The 21,045-nt window shown below is 36.8% G+C and overlaps 2 protein-coding genes across 3 annotated transcripts in view; one reads left to right on the top strand and one right to left on the bottom strand.

Annotated features, from left to right (window-relative positions):
* The window catches only part of LOC132705394 (uncharacterized), a 168,476-nt gene that overhangs the window by 6,948 nt on the left and 140,483 nt on the right, over positions 1 to 21,045 (top strand). The window lies entirely within an intron of this gene.
* LOC132705392 (cadherin-related tumor suppressor) overlaps positions 1 to 21,045 on the bottom strand; it is a 162,367-nt gene that overhangs the window by 22,844 nt on the left and 118,478 nt on the right. Inside the window, exons 5-9 of the mRNA XM_060675951.1 lie at positions 9,963 to 10,164; positions 3,676 to 3,863; positions 1,761 to 2,171; positions 1,469 to 1,702; positions 1,131 to 1,410 (exon numbers count right to left, since the gene is read on the bottom strand). Coding sequence (XP_060531934.1) covers positions 1,131 to 1,410; positions 1,469 to 1,702; positions 1,761 to 2,171; positions 3,676 to 3,863; positions 9,963 to 10,164 — 1,315 coding nt within the window. The remainder of the gene's footprint in view (positions 1 to 1,130; positions 1,411 to 1,468; positions 1,703 to 1,760; positions 2,172 to 3,675; positions 3,864 to 9,962; positions 10,165 to 21,045) is intronic.

Raw genomic sequence — 21,045 nt, 5'->3', positions numbered from 1 at the left:
CATCGGATCCGAGCAAACCGCAACATCACTCTCGATAATTTGACGGCCGCGGGGCAGCCGCGGCTCCGATGGACCAGAAATAGTTAAACGGCAACGCTTTGTCCCCGATCTTCGCGTGCACGACTCCACCAGATCCCCCCTTATCGCCGCCGCCGCCGATCTTTTCGTTCTCCTCCATGTACGATCGGTAATGCAGAGAGATGCTAATCTGAGGAGGTTATCGTGAGAACCGTGCCGGGAATAATGTTATTTGTTCACAGTTCCGATTGGTCGGACCACCTAGACGAACTGGAGCTAGACAACCTGGTACGAAACGCAGAAAGGAAAAATCTGCTGCGCACTTCAAGTAGTCAAGTGCACTATAGCCATTAATCGGTTGTTCACAATCCATATTTACATTAGTTTGTATTGGTGCCATTGGTTTAAGGTTACTACGACTAAATGGTTAAAATGTTAAGTTAAGCATTTAAATGCTCCCTGAAACAGATTCGTTTCTTTTGAGTTTTACTTTGCGCTTTATGAAACTCTAACGCACTTCCATTATTCCAGTGACCAAAACATTGTGTACGATACAAGAATGAAAGTTCCGTTTTAACTCCTTTTAGTGTCACTATTGTGCCTACCACCTACAAAAGAAGAGTTGCTGTCTTACTTAACTTAGTTGACAACCAGCTCGTCGAACATCAATTTAGTCTTCCACCCATTGCTTTTGAAAACGGGTTTGATGATTTTAATGTACTTTTTTTATATTGCTGCTTTTTTATGCACTGACCAAGTGCTGCCCTATAGTGTGACCTCCTAAATACAAATAATACAGAGATAGAGTTGACCTACTACAACTTGGAGCAGATGAAATGTGTGTAATACAAGCGTTAGCGGTGGCGTACACAAGAGACACTTTCTGTCGCTCTTGCGTCTTCTTACAGTAGATTTCTTGGAAAGAACTCATCACATAATTATGCACCAACCGTTGTTTACATAATACAACATTATATAGCTGTCAAATTATCTAGCAATCATAACGTTGCAATACCAGTTATCACTTAAACTAGTTCATATAGACATCTAGCCAAGGTATTCTACTGTACCTAACCGAGACGCAGAAGTAGATATAATTCGATATCACTCACCGGTATCCATGGCGACTAAACTGAGCTGGTACTCGTCCTGCACCTCCCTATCCAACGCCCGCAGCAGTGACACATCTCCGGTGGAAGCGTTGATCCTGAAGATGTCCGTGTCGCCCTCCTTAATGAAGTACTTCACTAAGTTGTTGAACGGCGGTGTATCTGCGTCATAAGCGTGCACAGTCACCACGTAACCCCCGTTGGGTGGTATGACGTTTTCCATGACGTAGGCAAGGTATGGCGAGTCCAAAAACGTAGGTGGGTTGTCGTTAATGTCGGAAACCTGGCGATCAAGTTCGAGTTAGTCCCCGACGCATTAACCATTTGACGCCGTTACTCACGGAAATCGTAATCTCGGCCGTATCGGATCTGACGACGCCCTCGCTGACGTCACCGGCGCAGTCTTCCGCCGTTACGTTCAAAACGTATCGCGATTTCCTCTCGTAGTTTAGGTTCTTGGCCACCCTCACGACACCCGAGTCTTCGGCGATGCTGAAGTCGCGATTGTCATCCCCGTTGCTAATGGAGTAACGGACTCTGCCGTTAAGTCCGTCGTCTACGTCGGTGGCAGACACCTAAGGAACAAACGTGGAGTTTAGGAGGGCTCGTGGTTGGTCCTCCCTTAATACATACCTGCAAGACGCTAGCTCCGATAGAAGCGTTCTCTGCAATAGACGCGCTATACTGTTTGGGATCGAAAACAGGACTATTGTCGTTTTCGTCCAACACCCTGACCGCGATTGTGGTGTTGGTGGATCTGGGAGGATCGCCTCGATCTCTGGCCGTTACCAGAAGCGTGTAGTTGTTCCTGGACTCTCTGTCGATGTTTCCCGCTACTCGGAGCAGCCCGTCCACCGGGCCTAAAGAGAACACGCCGTTGGAGGCTAAAAAGTACTCCACGTAGCCGTTTCTGCCTTCGTCTTTGTCTACGGTTTTAATCGCCATCACTACCGTGTTCTTATCGGTGTTCTCCATCACGCTGGTTTCGTTCGGTGTTACGAATTCGGGAGACATGTCGTTCACGTCTTTTATGATAACCGTCACCTGTGTTGAAAAAGATGACGTTAGAATAATGAAAAATGAGGTTTTTAAAATAAAAATAAAAAATACTGAAAGATTATAATCCATGATGACCAAAGCGGAGATGGAGGGACCAATTTGATGGAAAAACTGTTGAATTTTCGAGTTAAGGATTGCAGGTTTGAGGAAAGTATATTTTAAATGAATTTCATCAAGGATCGCAACCTAAAGCTACTTTGGTGTGCGAAAGTGAGGTTATTGGTAGAGTATAAAATGCCAACTTATACTTTCGGTTACTAAATTTACAGAAAACCCCCGTTTCCACTATTTTAACGAAAAGAGAATGTAAATGGACTTGGAACTTTGAAGTTTAACAGACTTTACTGTAGTACACAGAAAATCAACTTTTTTATGTAGGATGACATATGTGGGATATGATTAACTTGGACTTGGGCGAAATTAAGGAGTGTAAGGGCATAAATATGATACGATGATATTGTCATCAATATCTAATTTAGAAAAATTCCAACAGATCAACGTTACGTGAGACGACCGCGTGGCCTCGAAGAAGAAAATTTCTTTATTAAGCGCTAAACAAACAACGGGTGGAGGTGCCGCATCATTAGCGTACCGTCCGAGTGTTTGTCGAGTAAACATTTGAACGTTTATGCAAGGCTTTAACGCCGCTAGAGAAAATAAGGAACGGCAACGAAACAATTTAATCACCTTCACCATATACGGGTAGTCTGTATTGTATGTATACAAGGTGATTCACGAGCAGCTGATTGTGTCCAAAAATTGACCACTTGATTAGTGGTGAATTTGTTTAAAATTTAGCATGTTCAGATCAGAATTTATATAACATCTTATTGTATTGAATGCTCATCTTCTTTGGAGTGGTTGGTTTCCTAATAAATCGTTCCATCGTCTATATTAGTCTCCTCAGAAGTACCCTATTTGTTCCCAATACTCCCAGAAATGCGCGGTACACGAAAATGAAAGGAGCTCTGAAAAAGACTGCCACGAGCATCAGAGAAACTAGCCGTTTGTATTAGTGAACCATTAGCAAAATTTAAGGAACATCAAATCTCTGCATCTTCGAAAGTACGTCGGATCGGCGAATTCAGGTATTCCTGCAGCGCGATCAAGCGACTTGTGAATCACCCTGTATACGTACGTATTTCGTAGAAGCACCGGGTTGTCGAGTCACGCTCCGGCGGGCGTTTTGAGGACAAGCGCATCACGTATTGAATGTTTAATTAGATCTGATTGGGTTTAGATGAAATGCGGGTTCGGAAAATAATATCGACATCAGGCACGTTGTATGCGATATAACGGAGAGGCGGCGTTTCGGTTGATCGAGAGGATTTTCGTTTTTAATTTAGTTGATAAAGAGTTGGCAGTCGCCAGAGGATAAAGGGAAAAAAAGGCGAACTAGGAAACTCAGAGATTGCTAGAATTTCCTTAACTGGTACTATGTAATTATTTCTCTATCGCAGGATCGATAGTAGAAATCGACAAAACTCACTTGAACCGTAGACGATAGCCGTTTCTCTGGTTGGACCGCCTGGTCCGTTGCGGTGACGACCATATTGTAGAGAGCCGTCGTCTCTCGGTCCAAAAGTTTCCTTGTGGTGATTGAACCATTTTGCGCGATCTGGAAATCGCCGTTGGGATCGCCGGACGTAATGCTGTACGATATTTTACCGTTGGTACCTGACGAGGGAAGAATTTCGAACGTTAGTTGGTTTTCGGTTTAGCCGATTACGGATGAACGTGCCCCTTGACCAAGCAATTTCGCATGGCCGTCGACGACACGGGCACAGACGTACAAATTTTATGAGCATCGAAAGCCATTATTCTCGCAGATTTCAATAATCGTTAAAGTAATGTCCGTGATGGGAATGTTAAACCTTCGAATCATTAAGTTTGCAATGTTTTTGCGTCACGAAACATGTTTTCGTTTGTTTATTAAAACTGTGACGTAACGTTAAAGGTATATACGACTAATTAAAATCAATGAAAACCGTGTCCGAAGTCAAAGCGTTGACGAAAAAGCAAATAAAAGAATTGAGAGAAAATTATGAACGGAATGCCATATTATCCTCTATTTTTGGCGATAGAGCATGTACAATGTAGCGAGCCCAAAATGCAACTCCGAGCAAAATGGGGCAATTGCTAGTATATACAATAAAATAACGCTTATATTAATGCATGGAAACAGTTCGTTGGGCAATAGAAACGTGGAACGCAAATTGACCAAATTTCCATTTCAGTTCGGTTTGGTCGGACATAATGTTATAATTATATGCATATATTTAACGATCATTTAATAAAATAAAAAAATTAAAAAATGGAATTACGTTCAATACGGGTCAATTTCGGGGTCGTCCATACGCGTAGATATAATAAAATGAAATTATATAGCTAAAATGTTATTATACTCGGGTAGGTAATAAAGGCAGGATATAATTAACCCCGATGGTTCAGTATGCTGTTAGCTTTAGTAAAATTACACAAACACGGCTTTATGAGATGCACCTCCGGTGGGAGAAACAGCAGGAAGATAAAATTACTAGTATGCTAATATTCCCTTAGCAGTATACAGCTCGGAACTAAATCCCTTGGAATACGTAGACGAAAGTATTGCCATAATGAAATTTGGAACTGTACAAACGCATATGCCAAAATAATACTATTTTTATAGAAAATCTTAGCGTATAGATATACAGAATACAGAGTACAGAGTGGTATTCCGCAATGATACTATGATTTTGAACAGATTACTTTACATAGCACTACTGGCTACTTACCTGACTACCGATAAACTTTCCGCAAAGAAAACTGGTAGAAATCAAAGGAAATATTTTGTAAAAATGATCAGAAAGTGACATTGGAGTAGGAAACGAATCAAAATACATGGTGTCTCTATTCCTGTTCCTATTCTATCTGCGGTGCGTCCCTATTCTTTATGGCCAGTGCGATGCATTTAGATTTTTCGATACATTATACCCGCACGGCTTTACTGCCTCCCCTAGAACAGCTCTGTACTTTCGTGGTATATCATAGCAATATCAATTGTCGAAATGAAAATCCTCAGCGTTTTAATTGTAAAAAAAAAGAAAACCTTTTGGTCAGAGTCGCAGTTTGGCTTTAGTTCGTGTGTGAAGATTTGCCCAAGATGGTTCGGAAACGGTTATTTTTAATGACGGCGGTGCACCACAGCATTCGTTTCGAGAGAGCGCGTATATGAAAAGGCCGCTACGCCCTTCATCGCAAAATTAAGCTCTCAAAGGAAAAAGAGAGAGAGATAGGCGTATCGAACGCACCGGACCCGCTGGGCGAAAATAATTTTTAAAAAATGGCGACTGGCCCGCGGCAGTTTTTAACTGTGAAGAAAAGAAACCGGAACGCGAGAGAAGAATGCTGGTTTTCAGCACGAAGCGAAATGCTGACGAGGTAACGCAATGGAAGGATAAGGGCGGCTCGTGGTCAACCCATACGTTGGTACGTTTCCTATTATACTTCAAAAACCAAAGCTAAGTGTGAATGAAATTTTTGAGTTTGGTATTTGAATTGCAGAATTGCATTTTTTACAAGCGGATTTATAAAATTTTATAAAGATATAAACACTCTATATATTATTTTAGGTTCCAATATTACAAGTACAAAAGATGGCCTCCCGAAATTGTTTTTTGTTACATTGGCCATAGAAACATTGCTTTTGGCGCAAATGCTCATAAGGTCATGTAGAAACTAAAAAATTTTTTGTTGTAAACATAAATTTTGGAAACAATTTTCTAAATAGTTGTGTTTATAGGTTAATTTCGGGAGAGATGAGCCACCGAGGAAGATGGCCACTTTCAATATATTAAAATTTTTTATAGATCTTAATATGGATCTTATTTTCTCTAGATGTTTGTGCAATGCTGAGAAACTTATGAAAATTGTTGGTCGTAATTCTTGCTAATCTTTATTTTATGGTTCTTTGAAATTATGTTGACGTATCAAAAGTTTCAAAATTGCATTGATAAATAAGAAAGATGAAAAAAGGATAGAAAATGTGTGATGACAAAAACTTAAGAATAAAAAGACTAAAAAAAAGAAATGAATGAATGAATGAATATTTCAGATAAGTTGCTGATGGACCAGAAGAATGGGACAAATACCATTTGTGGGTGTAGTGAAAGTTAATATTAAAAATGTATTGATTGTATTATGTATTAAAGGCCATGAAAATAGTTCAAAATATATGTAATGTGTAGCAAAACATTGTCAAAAAGATAGTTTACGTATAGTGTGGGGAGAGTTAGTCCAGTTGTTTGTTTGCTATGCGAGTTTTGATGTTAAATATTTCGCTTCGAATTATCCCTTTTGAGTTTTTTGTTTTAAAGAATGGACCAACTCTTGCCTATTTATATTAGTATATAGTATTAGCTGTTTCTTATTTTTCAAAATCTAACTAACTAAATTTATTTTAAATGGCGGTAGGTGGACACTTTTGCAGACATATTTGTCGCATCAAACGTTAATTTTCTATGCGAAACCAGAAACATTGGTTGGGTAATTTTCAACACCGTCAATTGTTTTAATTGAGTAATGTGTTACGTACGACTTTCAGGAGGCGTGGTTCAATCCAAGATTCATTCATATAAATTGTAAGCCGCATCGGTGGAACGCCACGTGATATAGGACTGACATCAGTGACATCTGCGAGCGTACGCGGCGGTGCCAAATCGCACGCCACGTTTAAAATAATGAAAATCAGATTTTTTAAATCGCCTGACCGACCAGATGTTTGTTGTCACCAACGCGACACAACAAGTACCTAATCCGTGGTTACCGAGCGAAGCGCGTCGGTAATTGTTAATAAAAGTGACAGATCGTCGGACCGGCGAACAAAATTACAAGTTAGCTTCGGCGATTGTACCGCTGAATTTTTCTATTCCGCGTTTTCCCGCCGCATTATTCTACTACACTAGCGACCGGTGGTGGGGGTGAGGTGGTGACCTCTCTCGCGAACCTTACCGGTGTCGGTGTGGGAAAAATTGCTTGGGAAGCGGTTTTTCTTTTTGCAAACGTTTTAAGCGCGAGTCCAATAGTGAGGACTTCCAAAAACATAACAGGTTCCAAGTTGGGAACCACCTTCTAATGCGAGGAATGTGCGTGTGAAGCTCGTGAAGATCAACACGTTCACAGCATCTGCTGCCCTACATAAGGTCGAATAGAAATAATGAAATGATAAAAGTCACTGATAACTGATAAAGAAAACCATACAATGTAGAATTTGGTTGGTTAGATACAAGAAGATATGAAATCCCAATGACTCAAAAGATCTAAGACCAATCAGTATACTTCCAGTTTTTCCAAAAGTCTACCTGTATCAATTTGGCCAAAATCATTCAAGACTGTCAATCAAGGTTTAGACCACATTTTAGTACTACTACGTCACAATGAAGATAGGAGGGAAGCTTCTGGATTTTAGTAAAGCTTTTGACACGATTGTTGGCAAAACTTCATTATTTTGGTTTCTCAGCTGGACCTGTTTTTACTTCATGGAGCAATATATGAGCAATAGAGCGCATTGCATTGCAGTTAGAAAACAATTTAATCTAGAAAAACCTGACTATACCCCAATCACTACTGGAGTGCCCCAACGTTCTATTTTGGGACCGTTATTGTTTAGTCTTTATGTAGCAGATATGAATGAGCGAATCAAATATTTAGTGATGCAACAATATGCGGATGATTCTTAAATTTACATTTCTTTTTCTACAGATGACTTAAAATGTTCTCTAATAAACTACAATCCTGACTTGAATAGTATTCTATGAACCATAATCTCAAACTCAAAAATAAAATAACGGGCAGTTTTGAGCATTGCATAAATAATTAATTTTTACTCAACGTTACCGAGGCTAAGAATTTATTAGTAATTTTTGACAAATCTTTTGCTTTTCAATCGCATATTAATAACAAACAAAGTTTGTAGGATTGTCTCATCTTTGATTATGCGGACGTTGTTTATGGAAGCTCACCAAATACTCACAGAAAGTTCCAAATTCTTGTATGCGTTTTTCTTACAATATCGCATTTTGTAATAATATTACGCCATATTTAAATAGCAGCAATATACTGAATATGACTAATCGCAGAGAGTGTAATATGCATAATTTTGTTTATATAACTTTAAACTCCGGTCAACCTGAATATCTTACGAAGCAGTTCAATGTTCTTAGGACTTCAGGGTCCTAAACACAGAATGGCGACTTTTCAAAAGTTATTTATTTTGGCCGGTCATATGAGGGAGCTCTCAGTTACACAATTTGCCTTTCACATAAAAAAAAAGACATTAATGGAAAAGCAAAAGCGCATTAGTTAATTTTTTGGTATTTCATTGTTATCGATGGTCTTTACATAGATACTTAAATACTGTGTGTTTGTATATTTTTGTTTATTTGTGGCACATATGCTTAAAGCTTGTGTGACCGTTTTTTTTTAAATCGAAGTGCAATCCTTTTTGTCAATGTTATTATTTTTCACTAATTGTAAATTGATATTAATAAAATAAAATAAATAAATTAATATCCGAAAAAAGAATGAAGGTTTTAATAGTGGTTGCCATTTTTAGACATTAAAATTTTAAATAAATCGCTCTTGTCCATTTCAAATAATCGTTATCGACCGAGAAAATTTTGTTGTTTGTAATATTTCTTCACTGCCGTCTTACTTCATATATAAACGGCATTTTTATTTCTCTTTATTTGAAACCGCCGTCTTCCAATTGATATAATTATTTTGAGTACACTTCACGTTTTATATTGTTTGTTAAGTTAAGTGCTTTGGAACCGGACACAATTCTTATTTTATATTGCAAAAACCTAATCAAACAAAGTTATTTCTTTCTTCTTCGTAAACCAGCGCCCTTTTGTCTCAATAAGAACAACTAGGTACGGTATTGAGGAAAAATATTAATAGTTATAATAGTTGGAGGGCATTTTGTGCGGTTCGAAGGTATTGTAAAAAGGTAATAAAAACATTATTGACAACTGGAAGTGGGAATGTTTCCCAAAATTGACGTAAAAAAGCCATACCATTGTATTTGAAATTATTTATTCGTAAGATAGCCTTTTTAATGATTTCAAGCATACGAAAATGTTTTAAACCTTTTTGAAGTTGGAGACATTTATTTTCTAATGTGTTCAAACATCTGCTGCCGCTTCGTTTTCAGAGCAAAAAGATTTGAATTTTTGGAATCAAAACTATGGGTGATCTAAGAAAGTTTTGCAGGCAACATGACAATTATGCCCTCATTTCGGAAACTAGAAAGCGATGTCCGGCATTCTATTCCAAAGCGATTTACTCAACATTTTTTTCCAAATATCAAGGACGTTCTTTTTTTGTCTTTTGAAAATCCAAAATAACTAATTGCATTATTTATCGGTTTTCGTTTTACGAATGGAATATATTTAGTTCGCATTTTTTCGCAAGATGCGACGGCAATACGAAACACATCGATTCTTCGCTATCCCACGCATCGACGAGCGACGAACGTACCAACTAGAGACGTTCGCACGACGCGACGTCTTCACCTACGAAAAACGTATGCAAATAGCTCCGTGTCGGACGTTTAACCGCATGCAAAGTACCCAGCGTCGCGTTATTACGTATGGACGTCAAGATCCTGACGGTCGTTCATTCTCGGAATCGACAGGTTCATTGGGCTGGCCCGCCGCGTGCGAAAAATTCGTTATAAATTGCCGCGAAAACGCGAAAACCGAGACAGGACCGTAACGGTTTTTGTCGGTGTCTTACCGGAGTCCATGTCTGTCGCGCTGACGGTGACGATATGCGTTCCCACCGTGACGTTTTCGAACACCTCGTTACTGTACGACATCGGATCGAACAATGGCGCGTTATCGTTGAGGTCGAGCACGTTGCAGTAGACGGTAAGGGTGCTGGATAGGGGTTGGAGGCCGGAATCCTGAGCTTGGACCACCAGGATGTAGTGCTGCACCTGGAACGCGAAAAATATTAGTCGTGGGCCACGCATATTCCTTTATTGAAACAACAATGATAGCTCTTGATCGTATTTCAGAAAGTAACGTGCCTAGATTTACAAGAAAAAATTTTTTTAAGTCACTCGTTTATCCGCTGCGCTCCGCTCGTGTCAAATAAACTCATGAGTCAAATACCGAGTAACTGAATGTTTTCAGAGATATTACCAATGGTCGTGGAAAAAGTATAGTATGCGACACGTTCGGTAAACTTTTTAAGTCAGTCGTTTATTAAACACCGGCTCAGCTGCGCTCTGCTGGTGCCAGATAAACTCGTGACTCAAATGCCGTTTACCACACTTTCTACACAATATACTATTTAATATCGATGCTTGAAATATTCTTTTTTTTCAACTACGTGTTTCATAGTGACAAATAAGTAGTATGGTTGAGACAGTTCTATCGTTCTATCGCGAAAATTTTTTAACCTTCCTTTGACAATTTTTGACAAAATTGCAAGAAGGAAAACAAAATAATTTGCGCTATACTATTATCAAAGAAACTATTAGCTAAAAGTTATAATTACTTAGTTATATCTGATTTCTCTTTAGATGTTGCCTACATTCATGTACCGATATTATAAATATAAATGTTTCTACCAACAATCAATTACTGATTAATTTTTTCGTTTTTCACTAAATCTGTTATTATCATTTACCGACAAAAAGAACCTCCTTTTAAAATGTTTAAATGTGCACGAGGGAGGGCGCTGGGATCGTCTATTTCGCGGTCATGTCATCCGCGACGAATTGTTACGTTTAGTATAAATAGCGGCTAGTATTTTAATACTTCTAAGGTAACTGGTTCGGCCTTCGAAGACATCGGTCTCGTTATTTCAGTCGCAATTTCCATAATCCGTTAAAACATTGATCCCCGCAACTATTTTCCAAACGCGCGGACTTACAAATACGAATACCGAAACGTATATCTTCGCCATTTTTCGATCGCATAATAACGCGGGATCGATTAATATTAAATACCGTCTGAATAATAAAATCTTTTAAACATGGCGCGTGATTGGCATCGGATGCGTATAATATATGTACAGGGTGTTCCGTGATAACGTATTTCTTTTAATAAGGCTCAAACAAAAGAACAAAAATTTATTCATAACAAATATTATCTAGCCAATGTCACGAATTGAACCTACGAATAATATTAATTATTAGCTTCATAACCAGGGGGCGACTTTAATTCCTTACGCAATGTGTTTGCCTACAACAAGAATGGATGGATCTGGATGTGATTATGCACCGGAATGACTGTGATCACAAGTTTATGAATTAATGCGACTGATAACGGAATTCAGTTTTATTATAAAGAGAATCTGGGCATTTTCTAGTAAGTCACATAATTTTTAGCAACTTCTTAGTCACACTCGTATTTCCCGATGCTACACCTTTTAGTAGAACGCGGTGAGAGAAAAGTGGTGAATTACACCGGTCGACAAAAAAAACAACTTTTTTTTGGGTTTCTGTTCTCATGAGTAAATTCTGATTTTAGACATCGAAAAACATACAAATTTCCATCTTTAGTCCATAAAGTTCGCTTTTGTGTGATTTACATCGATTTAATTTATTTTATAAGTCAAAGATGCCAGCACTTTGACAAAGTTTGTAGTAACTGGTCTATCTCAACTGTAACGACTGTATTTATGTATTACTTAGTTAGTGTAAATATGATGTTGATTCATTTTTTAATTTGTTGTGAATTGATTAATGTTAGTTAGTTATTTTAACCTAAAAATCAGTAATCAGGATCAAAATTGACTACCACACTTTGCCTGTACTAATTGTAAAACTACTTTAGAAGGTAATAAACTGAAATTTAAGAGTTTTAAAAATGCCTACCAAAATTAAATCATAATACAGTAGTCGTAATTATGTTATTTCTAGCTTCTTCTAGAGAAAAAAGTGATCACGTCTATGACTGTTTTATTTATATGGTTAATCCAAGTAAGCATCGATCTGGTGAAAATGCAGGAAAATGGAAAATTTTCCTGTGCTATCACGTTCAGATAGTTCTGTGGTTCAAACGTCACAAAGTTCAACAGCATCCGATACTCCACTAACCAACACTAATGGAAGAGAAATCATGATAAAATTCCAAAGTTTCAGGCCACATTTTATCAGTCCAATTGAATTTAATGATTTAGTCCCAGACTTGAACCTTTTCAAGAGTAAAACGGAAACTCTAGGTTCACGACTAAAGCTCGAAGATGACGTAAAAATAACTGACCAAAGAGGGCGCCATAAATGGTTGAGACAATTTGAATGCTGGGGACTTTTTATCCATAGCTCTTATTAAAGATTAAAAGCAGTTCTGCTTCACAACGGAAATGTCTTCCTCTAGCCCATTATGTATTATTGAGCGACAGCGTGAAAATAATACTAGAAAAATTAAAATACACAGAATATCAGTAGCCAGTGGCAATGATGGCAATGCATACTAAATACCCCTGTCATCTTTGCTAATAGGCTAGCAGAGCAGATTCAGTGTATTTTCAACAGCGCAGATCGCTCGGTCGAGTCGAATTTCATATTGGAAAACATAACGTAAAGTTGGAACCAATCGCATAGCCTCAAAATGTACTGATGCCGCCATTACATGTAAAATAAGGCTTAATGATGCAATTTGTGAAAGCTCTGAATATATATAATTTTTTCCTAAGTTATCTTAAGCTAAAATTAAAGGGGGTATTTTCGTTGAACTACAAATAAAACAAATAATGAAAAATGATGACTTAACGAAGCTTCTTAGTGCTTATGAAAAACAAGCCTGGAAGAGTTTTAACGCAGAAGTTGATGGCTGGCTCGGAAATCATAGAGCTGACAATTTTAAACAATTGATTGAAAACCTGCTTCAAAGCTGAGGCTGCAGAATGTCTCACAAACTTCATATGCTACAATTTAATTTAGAGGAATTTAAAGATAACATGGATTAACAGTAGGCGAAGAACCAGAAGAACGTTTTGAACGACATTATCAAGGGAAGTACAACGGGAATATGATGGGAGAGTACATTTGGAGTTTAATCCGAGAGAGCCCATACGAAGAATATTCATTTTTAGACACTTACTTCTTGTTATTTTACATTTATAGGCTATTATTTATTGCAAATTATAAATAAAAAACACTAATATTAAAAAAAACCTTTCTTATCATAACCTAAAATAAAACCATAAAAAACTTATTTTTTTTTGCAGAAACAATGAAAAATTGCTCTCGTTTCTAGGAAAGCAAAATTTTATTCAAAATTTTTTTTCCTTGTTTTTGGTGAAAGAGAAACTGAAATTTAACATGTGGGACTCAGACCCAAAAGTCGTGTTGACCGGTGTTATTTAACCAGATTTTTTTAAATTTCAGTACAGTACAGATTCCTTATTTGATTTTTACCAAAAAAAAACTAAGATAATGAAAATAAAACACTAATAAATAATTTAAAATTGCTATCAGGGCGGGGCGGATTTATTTTATCTGACTGTGGTCCAGCAGCAAAAATATCGTCGGTTAATTTCAAAAATTTTTTTGGACCACTTCAATTGAGAAAAAATTGTACTGCTTAACTTATTTCTCATTTCTCAATGTTACGGAAATAACGTATAGCAGGACATCCTGTATATATTGAGCGCGCAGCTTTCGAAAGAGACGCGATTATTTGCGAGGCTCGTTTTAAATATTCAATTTGCCGTGGGGTTTGCCGATATTTTATTTGCGAAATGCCGGAACTGTAATTAATATTTGGCCAGTTCTGTGTGCCTGAAAAGAGAGAAAGAGAGAGAGAGAGAGGTAAAAAACGCACACCGTTAACTACGAACGAACGCGCAGAAGCCGCTCCGGGCGTAACGTAGTGTCGTAAAATCGCGCGCGGGTAGTAAAATTTTAAATATTTTCTTAGGTTTATGCGGAATTCTTTTAATTTTTTTGTTCAGGAAACGATTTATCCATTTAAAAAAAAAAACTAAAAATATATGCGGGGGGTTAAAAAAATACGCCGCCAAACTTTGAGGGACTCCTTACGTGATTTTAGGACACAAAATTTTCAAAGAAACTTCCACAGGCTACTTTACAATACTTTTTACAAAACTTTTGGATTCCTCCTGCGTTGGTTTTTGCTGAGTCGAACTTGCTGACGTCTCGCCTGAAGAAGCTTGACTGAAACTGTTTCAGTCAAGCTCTGAAGAAGCCAACAGGATGATTGGCGAAACGTCAGCAAGTTCGACTCAGCAAAAACCGACGCAGGAGGAATGCAGAAGTTTTGCAAAAAGTTAGGACATAAAGTTCGTACAGAGGGTAAATAAAATGTACCCCAATTCACAAGGATTAAGCAGGTAAAACTCAGGAGATCAAAAGTAAAAGTCGAACAACAAAAACTTTTTTAACGAGAAAAATGAATTTTTGGTTGCTTAATCCTAAAAAATCCAAGTAATAAAAAAAATCATTTGTCAATTATTACCGCAAATGTGGCTTTCAAATTAAAACAAAGTATTATTTTCTACATTTAGGCAAAATGTTTTTAAGTTTGATACCTTGAAACTATGCCGTTTCGTACGTATATTTACGGGATTTTTTTGTTGGAAAATCATGAAAGAAAAAGTTGGCTGGATATATAATTAATTTACAGGCTGGAAAATTTTTGGAAAAATTCTATTTCTAATTGGGAACTATGTTTCTGGGATTTTTTTGTTGGAAAATCATGTAAAAAAAAGTTGGCTGAATATATAAGTAATTTACAGGCTAGAAAATTTTAGGATATATTCTACATGTAATTTGCCCACACGAACGTCACTGATGTGAGTGTTTTAGCAAATATTTTTGTACAGGTAAATGTAAAATTGTAAAAGTTTGGCATGTATCAAAACTCCCTCGATATCTCAATACCCCGTATCAGGGAAATGAAGTATTTCCTGATCCACGTTTATATAAACTTTTTTCACTCTTTAAAATGCAGATTTTTTCACGAGATTCTGTAACTGTACATAAATAATCTAAAAATGTAACGACCTAGCATTTTATTTATTAGATTCTCGAAATTTTAAATTGAAGGGTTGGTCTTTATGAACAACCTAAAATAAATTGAAAGTAAGTATTGAAATGCAACAAAAACTTTTAGATCGGTAATCATTTTTAAGGCTTCATTATAGATGTTAATTGTGCTAGGTTCCCTACCATCATATTCTTGATCGTTTTTTTCTTCCGGTTCAGGTTCTTTCATGTTCTCAATTGCATCTTCAATGTTCGAACTAGTCTCTTCAGACGCTGTAATATTGTCGATTGCAACATAGTTTCCAAGAGTTTCTTGCGTTATATTCATTTCTCTAACACATCGTTCCATTTCAAGTATCGTAGATAGTGGGATATTATCTTCTGGATCTCATTCCATCGATGTAGAAAAATCATTATTTTTTGATAACCAGCTTTGTTGAAACCATTTTGTATAGTTTCTGAAGAAACTTTATTCCAGGCTGACTTAATAAAATAAAGTGCTTCTAAAATATTTTCACGCGGACATTACTTGATCCATCTTTGATAAAATGTGCTTCAGTATGACTTCACGATAATAATTCTGTACGATTCTCTGATCTTGAGGTTGACATACTGACGTCTTATTTGGAGGCAAGAAGATAATTTTTTAAGTTTTGTGATTTTACCTCACGGGAGTGCAACGCTGCGTTATCCAAGAATAATACAATTTTTCGCTTTTGTAGAGCCAGTTTTCTATCACATTGTAACAACCATTCATTCATAATGTCTCGTGGCAAAGCTTTTCACCACTACATTTTTCGGATTTCAAAGCAAGTGTTTTGTTAGGTAAAACTCGAAAGAAAAGGCATTGTAACCATCGTGTGGCTGATATCCGAGGAGTAGTGTGGGCAACTTAACAATTTCCATTTGTCTAGCAAAGTAAGAAGTTAGTAGGTGCCATTTTAAAAATTGTGAAATCCACTTACGGCACTTGCTTGCAAAATAAAACTGCAAGTCACGGCGTAATAAATAATACGATATGATATGAAAAATGAAAAAGGTAATTTCCCTATAGGATTAGGAAAAAGGTAATTTTAGCATTGCATTGTCCTGTTATTGGAGGTTCACGTCCATTTCAGAGAATTGTTTTTTTAAGTCAAAACAGTGTTGTTCTTGTCCGTTTAATGAAGTGTCAGGTTAAAGGAGGTTGTTTTGCAAGTAAAAGAGTACGCAAATATTTCGTTCCAAAAAATATGTACGTTTAAAAAGGAGTGTCCGCCTAATAGAGATGTCCGTATTGAGAGGTTTCACCACTATTTTATTTGTCAGTTTTGAAATCACAGTCACAAGCGGCGTCAAAATTATTTTTTTTTAGCTAAGACATACCAAGTTAATAACATTCCGTGTGGTCGAACCACACTCCTACTAAGATGTTCTTTAGTCATACTTTTCAAATCTTAGTTTACTTTTTGCAGACGCTTTGTGTAAGCCCTAGCCTTAACAATGATAGCCACGTAAATATGGCAGATCTCTATGGTCGGTCGAATTTCAAGTATAATTTCAGGAATAACTTCAAAATTCTGGGGCTGGGGATATGTCAAAATCTTGAACGTGACGTCACTTAGTGTCAGATTGGAAGCGATAACTCCCACTCTCTAAGAATCCAAAATTGTACTTTCGACGTGTAGGTGTGTACGCTCTGACACTGCTAACCACAACATGGAGGAATGTAGAAAATATACAAAAATCCAACCAATTTGTTTTATTTTTAGTATTGTTTTAGGATTAAACCAAAAAACTCTAGTTGTGTCTGATCTTAGTTATATTGTACTAAATTGAATAAATATTGTACATTATTCAAGACGGGACACATAAAGAATTGCTTGATGGTGCCCAAGCAAATACAAGCCCTTAAGTGTTTTTTATTCTACAAAAATGAAGCGAGGTATCATGAAAAATAGAGAAACAATAGAACTTGATTTTTAGTTGCTCTCCTCTCCTGAACTGAATACTTTTAATTTACTAGAGGCTGAAGAAGTTACTTTACTTATTACTAAAAAAAAAAATGTTTTAAAAGTGATTACGAACTCGATTTAAAAAAGAAATTTTGACAACTCTATACATGTCATTCCTCTCAACACAGATTACAGAAAATTTCTGCCTACAAGGGCACGTTTTATTCTTTCATTAATTTGTATTAAATTTACGCGTTTTTTTCCGATTTTTATCAAACTGTCGCGGGCAATGAACGACCAAAAAAAAAAAAAAAACCTTGCAATGCGTTTCGAGCCCGCGGGCCGTTATCAGTCAAAATCACTCTCGGTCCATTATGTGCGGCGTCGCTAATGAACCTTACAGAAATATTTTAAAACCGAAATTCGGTTTAATTCGCGGCGGTAATTAATAAACGACTCCGGGAGTAATTTCCAATGTCGAACGTCCGGAACCCGGGGGGGAGACGATTTGCATAAAAATGTGGTCCGTGAATGCACATACGCTCGTCGCGCATATACGCGCAGAGAAATAATACCGATATGGCGGACAATTTCGAGGCTATAATTATTCGCGTTTTGAAATTTTTGATGTAATTTGTACGCGTCGATGCACACCACTGCCTTTAGAAAATTCACTAATTAACAAATTACCACTGCCTTAATCGAGAAAATAAAAACTAAAGTAAAGGAAAAAAGGCGTTCATCTTGTTAAAAAATGAATAAGCTTGTTTTAAAGAAAATAATAAAAAACTGAAATACTTGGCATTAGCCAAAAAAAAAAATAGGAAAAGGAATTAAAGAAAATTTCTGCAACCAATATTTTAAAATCATTTTTTCCTGAAATAGATTAGTATACTTTAAAGAAAAAAAATCAGTCCAGAAAAAAAAGAGAAAAAAATAAGAAAAATTTTCAAACCACTTCTTTACCCTAGAAAACAAAAAATTAATAAACATATTGTTTACGGAACACAAAAAACGTTTTTTTCCTGATAAAAAATGAGGAGTTTATTTTTAAAAAGTCGAAAAAAAAAGTACTCCTTTAAAAAATAGTCCAAACAAAAAAATGGAAAAACAAGTTACATCCTAGATAATAGAAAAACGATCAAAATGCCTATTGAGTATTGAGTCATTCAGTTAGAATAAAAGGATGTCCGAGGTGATGTCACAACTTAAGAGAAAATCAAACAATTTCTAAAAAGATTGGGGACTAAACATAGGAAAATTTGTGGGAAAAATGGGATTTTTGAAAAATTGTGATTTTTGTGAGGCGGCTTCTGACATCTCCACTGCAATTACAATCACTACTTTTTTCGTCTTTTCTTTTGACATTTTTGCAATTTTCCTTCATTCTGTTCTCCAAATTTGTTTGATTTTTGTTGACGAAGAGTTAATTTTATTCTATAACTGTCGAGACGTATTTTGATCGACGACCTCGCTTTGTATGAAAATTTGTCTCAGTGTACGCGAGCGGTTTACGTAACCGTCTGCTAGCGATCGACGCAAGTTCATGAGAAAGAGCATAAAAAGCGCGTCAAGCTTCCTACCAAGTTCACGGTCCCTTGTTTTACCTCATTCCGATTCAATTTTCTTATTAATATTCTTTGCGCTTTCCGTCGAATTGCGACGAAAATTTGCTGCATATGGAACGTTCATTATCACTAACGAGTAACGATAATCCAAACCTAGTGACGCGGCAGCACTATTCCAATCAATCGCTGGTGCTTTTTTTGCAATGTTTACTGATCTCCGTATCCATATAGCTGGAGGTAACTTTGGAAAACTTAACGAGCGTGGGACGTCCATTATCATTAACGAAAAACAACCTAAATGATCAAATGTACCTTTCTTGCAATGATTACGTTTACACCGGCCACCAAGACCTCCAGATACTTCAATCTAGCTATGATGTTTTCGTTGAATGTGGCAAACCTCACTTTGATCACAAGATTCAAGTTCAGAAAATGGTTTTAGTACACATAGCATAGCCAATTCGTATTTAGATTACTATCAGATCGTGCAGGTGCACAATTAATATGAATTTATGAATTTAAAATAATATCAACTGATATAAAACGAAATTAAAACCTAACAAATCTTTTACATTCACAACAGATTTTTTACCAGAAAGCTTGCTTACGGAAGGGGTTATTTCTCACATTTACATACTCTAGATGAAAGACCGCGCTAAAAGTAACAGGAATGTGGCTTGTTTTCGTTAATGCTGTCCCAGACACAGACGATGACATATATTTTTTTCAAAATTTCGCAATCTTTTGCCAACTGCAATCAAAATTTCAGCCTTATGTGTTCTCCAATAGTAGTTACTGTTGAAGTTTTTGTGGGATAATATATTTTGAAGAAAAAAAAACATTTCGAAAACCGTAAAGTATCTAGCAAAAATAATCATAAGACATCAGTGTATCCAAATATTTAATAAAATATGGGATATGCCATTTAAGATAACGATGTTGCCATATGTTATGTTTGATGCGGCAACGTTGTTTAATGCAAAATATTTTAGTTCGAAAGAGAAACATCCAACCCACGATCGACCATCAATCATAAGATATGAGAAATAATCCTTTCCATTAGCTAACTGACTGAGCTTCAGCTAAGTCGCACATTGAGACGCAGCTGATGCAGGAGGTGAAGTGTACAGCATTTTATAAACCTGGGAAGCAGTAGGTGATGCGCAGTATTATTGCATACACATTTGACAGCAGTTTGTGCAGGGAGCCAATTTCACTATGATCCCTGAGACTGTCAACCCAACCCAAAATCGTAACTAACCAACCAAATTAACAAACAAGCTAGGTCGCGGCTTGGTTCCTTTGCTTTTACCAACTGAAAGCACCCATCTGTATAGAAGATGCCGTCCGTTTGGTCGGTATATCGAATGAATGAGCGCGAAATCTGAACGAGACGAATGCTAATAGTCAAAGTCGGTTAACGAGCAGACCGGAATACTAATTGCGGGTTAAGTGATCAACCGCACAGGCCGGTCCAACGAAGAAAAGGAAAAACAGCCCGCTAACTTTTACCGGATTTGGTCATGTGCTTCCACACGCGTACCTAATGGGAGTTTATTAATAGATCGAGTTGTCCGTTAAAGTACTTTTTTTCCCGCCTGTTTTCTACCCTACAATGGCACCGCATTGGAGATTAGAAAGGGTGAATGAAAAAGTTTCGATACGACAGAGGAAAACTGAATAAAAGTCACAAAACTTTTTAAGAAGAGGTTCATTTGGTATTATGCGTTTCAATCAAAAATTTGAAAACTAAACTCCTTACTACAAAATTAAAATGTTTCAACGAGATTAATTAGGAAAAGGCCTCAGTGTCAACATTTAATTTAAAGTATAGACAAGTTTATTTTTACTTCTAAATCATTGTCTTTAATTTGAAACAGCTGTTTTAAAAACATTGGTGTTCCGGGTTTAAAAGAAGTTTCGAAGCTTTCCATTTTCCATCACTTTGCTTTCTGATAGCAGCTGTATTATGCAAGTTCAACTAAAAGTTTCCATTTCCTTAAAAGGTTAACTTGCGTTCCTTGTAAATTAATAAATATTGGTTAATAGTTAGAAATCCACCGACTATTTATTGGCTAGAGCGAGCGAATCTAGAGTTAGAAGATAAAAGTATTACAGTAGAATTCGTAGCTTTGTTTGTTAGTAGTGCAGCTTTAAAAATGTTTACTTGCTAGTTTAAGTATACAAAATTATCACATAGACGCACAAACTTTTAAACCTGGCTAAGATTATTAATATTGAACTTTACACCATTCTAAACATACGAGGAGCTCTGATAAAAACTGTAAGCTCATTTTCGTAGCTATGTACAGAAACAGAAGTGCTTCAAATGCTATAGAAGAGAAACTCTGGCA

The sequence above is a fragment of the Cylas formicarius genome, unplaced genomic scaffold, assembly GCF_029955315.1.
Source record: "Cylas formicarius isolate icCylForm1 unplaced genomic scaffold, icCylForm1.1 PGA_scaffold_7__23_contigs__length_41026272, whole genome shotgun sequence".
NCBI classification, from domain to species: Eukaryota; Metazoa; Arthropoda; class Insecta; order Coleoptera; family Brentidae; genus Cylas; species Cylas formicarius.
This window is presented reverse-complemented; position numbering and strand designations above follow the sequence as displayed.